The 9,712-nt window shown below is 42.7% G+C and overlaps 1 protein-coding gene and 1 non-coding gene across 2 annotated transcripts; one reads left to right on the plus strand and one right to left on the minus strand.

Annotated features, from left to right (window-relative positions):
• Nucleotides 1-6,480: 6,480 nt before the first annotated feature.
• On the minus strand, nt 6,481-6,562 carry Trnal-aag (transfer RNA leucine (anticodon AAG)). Its single transcript has one exon. It is a non-coding gene; the product is annotated as a tRNA-Leu (tRNA).
• A 220-nt stretch (nt 6,563-6,782) lies between these two features.
• LOC135486335 (peroxisomal membrane protein PEX13-like) lies at nt 6,783-9,531 on the plus strand. The gene is made up of 4 exons (XM_064769045.1): nt 6,783-6,869; nt 7,292-7,977; nt 8,202-8,327; nt 8,517-9,531. The coding sequence occupies exons 1-4, from the start codon at nt 6,793-6,795 to the stop codon at nt 8,888-8,890; spliced, it is 1,263 nt and encodes a 420-aa protein (XP_064625115.1). The 5' UTR covers nt 6,783-6,792; the 3' UTR covers nt 8,891-9,531.
• Nucleotides 9,532-9,712: the final 181 nt, after the last annotated feature.

Genomic DNA, 9,712 nt, shown 5'->3' on the forward strand with positions numbered 1-9,712 from the left:
TTATCCTCGCGGCGGTATTTTTAGGTTTATAGATACAATATGTTGAGAAAAATCTTTACAACTATCGAAATATTCGGCGAATCACTTTGCCACCTGCGCGACCTTGTCACAATTGCGGCGCGCTCCTTTGCATACCGCATATAAGAGGCGAATAAAATCTCCATTTCAGCATGAAGGCCTTGATGGTTTAGCGCTTAGAGTGTTTGATTGTGGCTTGGCAGGTCACGGGTTCGACTCCCGGTGGGTCTGCCGTAGTTTTCTCTTTTTTCTTCTTCCTTATCTTGTTATCTGATCATCCATGTAGATGTCGAAATTGCTATTATTATCATTATCATACCCCGCACCCAAACTTTTCAAACTGCAGCACATACTGATTCCGGGCGTTCGAGTACTACCGAGGATGGTTGTTCGAATCGGCAGCTGGTATTTTCGAGGATACACTGGGGCACAAAAGTATTAGTGTCGGATTGTGACTTTTCCAATCAGAATTAGTCAAAGGGTATCCTGAGCTTCAGGCTTTTTATACTCCTACGTCATATCGAGAGGCGGAGGATAATGAAAACCACTTGTGCCTAGATGCCATATAGCGAAATAATAGCCGAGATGACCCCATGTGTTCACATCAATAAAGAAACTAGATGCATTTGGGTATCTGAAGGTGGTAATGTGCTCATGACGTGACGAGAGCAAATCTCACGGGTGGGTTGGAAGTCCGCTATATTGCTGACATCATCGGCGCCAACACCTATTTCTTTTGACCCTGCCGGAGCCTTTCAAAACAATTGATTGGTTGACTCTGACCCTGCTGGCCTCGATTTTTAAAAAAACTTTAAAAAAGGCCATTCAAACGTTAAAGCAACTGCAATGATAATCGTTTATATCACTGAGGTTTATAGATACAATATGTTGAGAAAAATCTTTACAACTATCGAAATATACGATTACTTGGAACTATTTCGGCGAATCACTTTGCCACCTGCGCGACCTTGTCACAATTGCGGCGCGCTCCTTTGCGTACCGCATATAAGAGGCGAATAAAATCTCCATTTCAGCATGAAGGCCTTGATGGTTTAGCGCTTAGAGTGTTAATTGTGGCTCGGCAGGTCACGGGTTCGACTCCCGGTGGGTCTGCCGTAGTTTTCTCTTTTTTCTTCTTCCTTATCTTGTTATCTAATCATCCATGTAGATGTCGAAATTGCTATTATTATCATTATCATACCCCGCACCCAAACTTTTCAAACTGCAGCACATACTGATTCCGGGCGTTCGAGTACTACCGAGGATGGTTGTTCGAATCGGCAGCTGGTATTTTCGAGGATACACTGGGGCACAAAAGTATTAGTGTCGGATTATGACTTTTCCAATCAGAATTAGTCAAAGGGTATCCTGAGCTTCAGGCTTTTTATACTCCTACGTCATATCGAGAGGCGGAGGATAATGAAAACCACTTGTGCCTAGATGCCATATAGCGAAATAATAGCCGAGATGACCCCATGTGTTCACATCAATAAAGAAACTAGATGCATTTGGGTATCTGAAGGTGGTAATGTGCTCATGACGTGACGAGAGCAAATCTCACGGGTGGGTTGGAAGTCCGCTATATTGCTGACATCATCGGCGCCAACACCTATTTCTTTTGACCCTGCCGGAGCCTTTCAAAACAATTGATTGGTTGACTCTGACCCTGCTGGCCTCGATTTTTAAAAAAACTTTAAAAAAGGCCATTCAAACGTTAAAGCAACTGCAATGATAATCATTTATATCACTGAGGTTTATAGGTACAATATGTTGAGAAAAATCTTTACAACTATCGAAATATACGATTACTTGGAACTATTTCGGCGAATCACTTTGCCACCTGCGCGACCTTGTCACAATTGCGGCGCGCTCCTTTGCATACCGCATATAAGAGGCGAATAAAATCTCCATTTCAGCATGAAGGCCTTGATGGTTCAGCGCTTAGAGTGTTTGATTGTGGCTCGGCAGGTCACGGGTTCGACTCCCGGTGGATCTGCCGTAGTTTTCTCTTTTTTCTTCTTCCTTATCTTGTTATCTAATCATCCATGTAGATGTCGAAATTGCTATTATTATCATTATCATACCCCGCACCCAAACTTTTCAAACTGCAGCACATACTGATTCCGGGCGTTCGAGTACTACCGAGGATGGTTGTTCGAATCGGCAGCTGGTATTTTCGAGGATACACTGGGGCACAAAAGTATCAGTGTCGGATTGTGACTTTTCCAATCAGAATTAGTCAAAGGGTATCCTGAGCTTCAGGCTTTTTATACTCCTACGTCATATCGAGAGGCGGAGGATAATGAAAACCACTTGTGCCTAGATGCCATATAGCGAAATAATAGCCGAGATGACCCCATGTGTTCACATCAATAAAGAAACTAGATGCATTTGGGTATCTGAAGGTGGTAATGTGCTCATGACGTGACGAGAGCAAATCTCACGGGTGGGTTGGAAGTCCGCTATATTGCTGACATCATCGGCGCCAACACCTATTTCTTTTGACCCTGCCGGAGCCTTTCAAAACAATTGATTGGTTGACTCTGACCCTGCTGGCCTCGATTTTTAAAAAAACTTTAAAAAAGGCCATTCAAACGTTAAAGCAACTGCAATGATAATCGTTTATATCACTGAGGTTTATAGATACAATATGTTGAGAAAAATCTTTACAACTATCGAAATATACGATTACTTGGAACTATTTCGGCGAATCACTTTGCCACCTGCGCGACCTTGTCACAATTGCGGCGCGCTCCTTTGCATACCGCATATAAGAGGCGAATAAAATCTCCATTTCAGCATGAAGGCCTTGATGGTTTAGCGCTTAGAGTGTTTGATTGTGGCTTGGCAGGTCACGGGTTCGACTCCCGGTGGGTCTGCCGTAGTTTTCTCTTTTTTCTTCTTCCTTATCTTGTTATCTAATCATCCATGTAGATGTCGAAATTGCTATTATTATCATTATCATACCCCGCACCCAAACATTTCAAACTGCAGCACATACTGATTCCGGGCGTTCGAGTACTACCGAGGATGGTTGTTCGAATCGGCAGCTGGTATTTTCGAGGATACACTGGGGCACAAAAGTATTAGTGTCGGATTGTGACTTTTCCAATCAGAATTAGTCAAAGGGTATCCTGAGCTTCAGGCTTTTTATACTCCTACGTCATATCGAGAGGCGGAGGATAATGAAAACCACTTGTGCCTAGATGCCATATAGCGAAATAATAGCCGAGATGACCCCATGTGTTCACATCAATAAAGAAACTAGATGCATTTGGGTATCTGAAGGTGGTAATGTGCTCATGACGTGACGAGAGCAAATCTCACGGGTGGGTTGGAAGTCCGCTATATTGCTGACATCATCGGCGCCAACACCTATTTCTTTTGACCCTGCCGGAGCCTTTCAAAACAATTGATTGGTTGACTCTGACCCTGCTGGCCTCGATTTTTAAAAAAACTTTAAAAAAGGCCATTCAAACGTTAAAGCAACTGCAATGATAATCGTTTATATCACTGAGGTTTATAGATACAATATGTTGAGAAAAATATTTACAACTATCGAAATATACGATTACTTGGAACTATTTCGGCGAATCACTTTGCCACCTGCGCGACCTTGTCACAATTGCGGCGCGCTCCTTTGCGTACCGCATATAAGAGGCGAATAAAGTCTCCATTTCAGCATGAAGGCCTTGATGGTTCAGCGCTTAGAGTGTTTGATTGTGGCTCGGCAGGTCACGGGTTCGACTCCCGGTGGATCTGCCGTAGTTTTCTCTTTTTTCTTCTTCCTTATCTTGTTATCTAATCATCCATGTAGATGTCGAAATTGCTATTATTATCATTATCATACCCCGCACCCAAACTTTTCAAACTGCAGCACATACTGATTCCGGGCGTTCGAGTACTACCGAGGATGGTTGTTCGAATCGGCAGCTGGTATTTTCGAGGATACACTGGGGCACAAAAGTATCAGTGTCGGATTGTGACTTTTCCAATCAGAATTAGTCAAAGGGTATCCTGAGCTTCAGGCTTTTTATACTCCTACGTCATATCGAGAGGCGGAGGATAATGAAAACCACTTGTGCCTAGATGCCATATAGCGAAATAATAGCCGAGATGACCCCATGTGTTCACATCAATAGGAAACTAGATGCATTTGGGTATCTGAAGGTGGTAATGTGCTCATGACGTGACGAGAGCAAATCTCACGGGTGGGTTGGAAGTCCGCTATATTGCTGACATCATCGGCGCCAACACCTATTTCTTTTGACCCTGCCGGAGCCTTTCAAAACAATTGATTGGTTGACTCTGACCCTGCTGGCCTCGATTTTTTTAAAAACTTTAAAAAAGGCCATTCAAACGTTAAAGCAACTGCAATGATAATCGTTTATATCACTGAGGTTTATAGATACAATATGTTGAGAAAAATCTTTACAACTATCGAAATATACGATTACTTGGAACTATTTCGGCGAATCACTTTGCCACCTGCGCGACCTTGTCACAATTGCGGCGCGCTCCTTTGCGTACCGCATATAAGAGGCGAATAAAATCTCCATTTCAGCATGAAGGCCTTGATGGTTTAGCGCTTAGAGTGTTTGATTGTGGCTTGGCAGGTCACGGGTTCGACTCCCGGTGGATCTGCCGTAGTTTTCTCTTTTTTCTTCTTCCTTATCTTGTTATCTAATCATCCATGTAGATGTCGAAATTGCTATTATTATCATTATCATACCCCGCACCCAAACTTTTCAAACTGCAGCACATACTGATTCCGGGCGTTCGAGTACTACCGAGGATGGTTGTTCGAATCGGCAGCTGGTATTTTCGAGGATACACTGGGGCACAAAAGTATTAGTGTCGGATTGTGACTTTTCCAATCAGAATTAGTCAAAGGGTATCCTGAGCTTCAGGCTTTTTATACTCCTACGTCATATCGAGAGGCGGAGGATAATGAAAACCACTTGTGCCTAGATGCCATATAGCGAAATAATAGCCGAGATGACCCCATGTGTTCACATCAATAAAGAAACTAGATGCATTTGGGTATCTGAAGGTGGTAATGTGCTCATGACGTGACGAGAGCAAATCTCACGGGTGGGTTGGAAGTCCGCTATATTCCTACATCATCGGCGCCAACACCTATTTCTTTTGACCCTGCCGGAGCCTTTCAAAACAATTGATTGGTTGACTCTGACCCTGCTGGCCTCGATTTTTTTAAAAACTTTAAAAAAGGCCATTCAAACGTTAAAGCAACTGCAATGATAATCGTTTATATCACTGAGGTTTATAGATACAATATGTTGAGAAAAATCTTTACAACTATCGAAATATACGATTACTTGGAACTATTTCGGCGAATCACTTTGCCACCTGCGCGACCTTGTCACAATTGCGGCGCGCTCCTTTGCATACCGCATATAACAGGCGAATAAAATCTCCATTTCAGCATGAAGGCCTTGATGGTTTAGCGCTTAGAGTGTTTGATTGTGGCTCGCCAGGTCACGGGTTCGACTCCCGGTGGATCTGCCGTAGTTTTCTCTTTTTTCTTCTTCCTTATCTTGTTATCTAATCATCCATGTAGATGTCGAAATTGCTATTATTATCATTATCATACCCCGCACCCAAACTTTTCAAACTGCAGCACATACTGATTCCGGGCGTTCGAGTACTACCGAGGATGGTTGTTCGAATCGGCAGCTGGTATTTTCGAGGATACACTGGGGCACAAAAGTATCAGTGTCGGATTGTGACTTTTCCAATCAGAATTAGTCAAAGGGTATCCTGAGCTTCAGGCTTTTTATACTCCTACGTCATATCGAGAGGCGGAGGATAATGAAAACCACTTGTGCCTAGATGCCATACAGCGAAATAATAGCTGAGATGACCCCATGTGTTCACATCAATAAAGAAACTAGATGCATTTGGGTATCTGAAGGTGGTAATGGCACTTCAGTGCAACCTGAATGTGCACATGACGTGACGAGAGCAAATCTCACGGGTGGGGTGGAAGTCCGCTATATTACTGACATCATCGGCGCCAACACCTATTTCTTTTGACCCTGCCGGAGCCTTTCAAAACAATTGATTGGTTGACTCTGACCCTGCTGGCCTCGATTTTTAAAAATGTTATGAAAAAGGCCATTCAAACGTTAAAGCAACTGCAATGATAATCTTTTATATCACTGAGGTTTATAAATGCAATATGTTAAGAAGGATCCATCGTTAATATGGCTGATTTGGATGTGGTAATTCCCAAAGTAATCGGTGGTATTGCAGCATCCTCGGAAATGTGGAAAAAAACATATTACGGTTGCAGAAACTGAGGGCTCTTTGGATAATCATCCGGCCTCCAACGTTTCGAATTTTTCAGCGTTTCCGTTGTCTTTTGATTGAGAACGAAAATATGACTGCTGAATCACAAAAAGAAGGAATGAATGACAACGATCAAATCAAAAAGGGATGTGGCAGCGGTGGGATTCGAACCCACGCCTCCGAAGAGACTGGTGCCTTAAACCAGCGCCTTAGACCGCTCGGCCACGCTACCGTTCCTGGCCATGAGGGGAATTTCATAGAATTTGAAAAATATGTTGCTTCTTGTATTCTTTTTGTGGTAAAAATATCTTCCTATACCATTATATGATACTAGCTAGTAGAGTTTCGATTATAAGAACATCATACATCTGTTAATGGCTGTTAAAACCCATAGTAATGCAGTGAAAACGCATATTTTGGTTCTATCATTGGTTCATAGGTGGCGTCACGAAGGAGGTCAAAATGGATTCCCCAATAAAGCCGTGGGAGAGAAGAAACCCAAATTCAATGCATAATATCCCATCAAATATTGGCCAGGGGTAGGTGCAATGATGTTTTTATCAAAGATTATGTTCCCAAGATAAATAACCGTACCACAATTTAATTATCGTTCCTACAAAACGACACTATTTTGCAATTTGTTGTAGCAGCAGGGAACCATGACTCGGGATGTGTGTGTATCTAATCTATTCACATGTAAATGTACAGCTAGGCGAGGTCTACAGGGTAGCCGAAAAAAGTGGCCAGCCTGTCCGGCATGCTACTGACTTGGCCGATTATTGATACATACAAACATCCTACTGGTAAAAATTTTTGATCCTAAATTCTTATACGAAGGCTACCAAAGACTAATTAAATGCCATCGTGCATTCCTCAAAATATTTGCAATGCATAGTTTCATGATACTGATGGACAATGACAGATGTATAACTCATGTATAACGAAGGCATTTCTTTTTTAGCGGCTTAACAAGACCTCGCACTAATGTGTTTGGAGACAACACCAGATCGATGGGGCCATCTGTCCCACGGCGACCAAACAAGCCAGCTAGTACCTCACTGTCTGGTGCCTATGGACCATCTTCGTACAGCTCTGGTCTGGGGAGCTTCGGTGGCTATAGCAGCATGATGAGTCCATACAGCATGTACGGAGGGGGCGGAGGGATGTATGGAGGATATGGGAGGATGGGGTACGGAGGGATGAGCACCGGTGTCTCTACAAACAGATTTGTACGTCTAGCCGAAGAGAGCTCTAGACCTGCATTTGAGTCTTTAGAGAGTATCGTCCAGGCTGTCGGGTCTATCGCAATGGTGCTAGAATCAACGTTCTTCGCTGTAAATAGTTCATTCAGAGCTGTGATAGGACTTGCTGACCACTTTACTAGGTTAAAGACACAGTTTTCTGCCATCATTTCAGCATTTACTGTGATAAGGACGCTGAGATACCTCTATAGGAAGGTTCTCTTCATGTTGGGGTTTCGTAAGGAAAGTCCAGTAGACGATGCTTGGGTTGAGGCTAAGGCTGAGAACATTGTAAACGACCTAAAGAAGAACAAATCCAGCTGGCCTGTCCTGCTGTTCTTTGTTATAGTGTTGGGCGGGCCATATCTTATCTGGAAACTTCTCCACAACTTCATGAATTCGGATGGTAAGTTAAGACAATATGTGATTGAAAAAACAGAATGATCAGCCGCCTACATTTGTATACATGTATGCATAGACCTGCAAATTCAGTCCTCACTTGGGGAGTTCAGCAGCTTCAAGATACTGTCAGCGAATGTGGCAAGTGGCCAAAAGTAAAATCCTGATTCGCTGTATTTTCACATCCATCCATCCTATATTTGTAAGTAAGTGCTGTTTATTTCATTTCAGAAGTCGAACAGTGGGCCACCGGTGATGCTGATCATTTCCTGGCTGAGGGTCAATTCGACTTTGAAGGTGAAAGTGATGATGAACTCAGCTTTGAAGCCGGCCAGAAAATTTTGGTTGCCCCAAAAGGTACGTTAAGACGTAACATGTATTTAAAAAAATATTTACAGAGCAACCAAGTTGTCATCACCATCATCTCAAGCTGCTTGTGTGTCTTTTGCCAAACTTGAATATAAGCATATGTTTTAAAGGGCCCAACAGGCAGGCAGAAATATAGTTTAGGCGTTTGTTTTTATATGAATATGGTCTGTCTTTCAGAACTCCAGCCGCAGATGCGAGACTGGCTGTTAGCGAGTGTGACTGGTAAGGTCGGCCTGATTCCTTTGAACCACATACGGATACTCGGAAAACGAAGAGGAAAGAAACAACGTCAACAGTTCAAGGAAGAAGCACATGATGTCTGGCAGGATGTGACGCCCAAGCCCCAGGCAGAGGATACGAGTATGACAGATGCGCAGAGAGTCCCTGCGAATGAAGCAGTAAAGGACAAACATGTGGCCTTTTGGGATGAAGTTGGTGATAGCAGCCATCAAGGTTGTGATGGAGATGGTCTTGTGGACTGTGAATTTGTTGATAGAGTTGATGATGAAGTGGAAACCAAGATTGCTCCTGATAAGGATGAACCAGTTTAGATTGCCAAACTCGTCCTCCTTCAACTTGCTATCACAATCACAAGGTGGACAATATGAACTGATGAAACATTTACCATATCAAGAAAATATCTCATCTTCACTCCGACAAACTGAACAGCTTTTCATTTGGACTACCCATGTTAGGAGTATATTTTGTTGGTTTTATGTTTTTGATTCCACCTTTGATTGGTATGTTCGTACTGTCTTACTCGTCCTGGCTGATTCAGGCGACCATGTCACTGATGGTAACATGGGGTATTAATTTGGTGCTGCTTTGTGTATATATACTTGTAAATAATGTGAATCGTTCATGAAAGTGAAACGAGGTAAATGGGGCCATATGAGTTTGTGAATGTTGGCTATGGTACATGAATGGGTAATTTGCATGAATGGGTATTTCAGTGAAATAAAGTGGCCATTTCCTGGATCTGATTCATTCTGAGTGTTTCGATATGCAGACAGAAACAGTTGCAGTTTGTGTTCATTTGAAAAATTTGCTGTGGACGATTGGGCTGATCACTGGCTTATTTATGTGTAAATATTTATCATGTGCTGATGACTTTAATTCAATCAAACAACCAATAAACATTGGATAATTAACAAAACGTTTCACTTTACTACTTGCTACTCCTATTTGAACCCCGAGTTGACGTGGCCAATCACAAACAACGGATGGTAGTATCATAGAGGTATTAACACCTCCATGGTAGTACCAGCAGTCACCAGATGAGGTGAAATACTTCCGTGTGGCAAGTATTATTGCCAATGACACGATGCTACATGTAATAAGCCCCCCTCTTAGGAGGGGCTCTTAAGATACAC

Source organism: Lineus longissimus, chromosome 4, assembly GCF_910592395.1.
Source record: "Lineus longissimus chromosome 4, tnLinLong1.2, whole genome shotgun sequence".
Classification (NCBI taxonomy): domain Eukaryota; kingdom Metazoa; phylum Nemertea; class Pilidiophora; order Heteronemertea; family Lineidae; genus Lineus; species Lineus longissimus.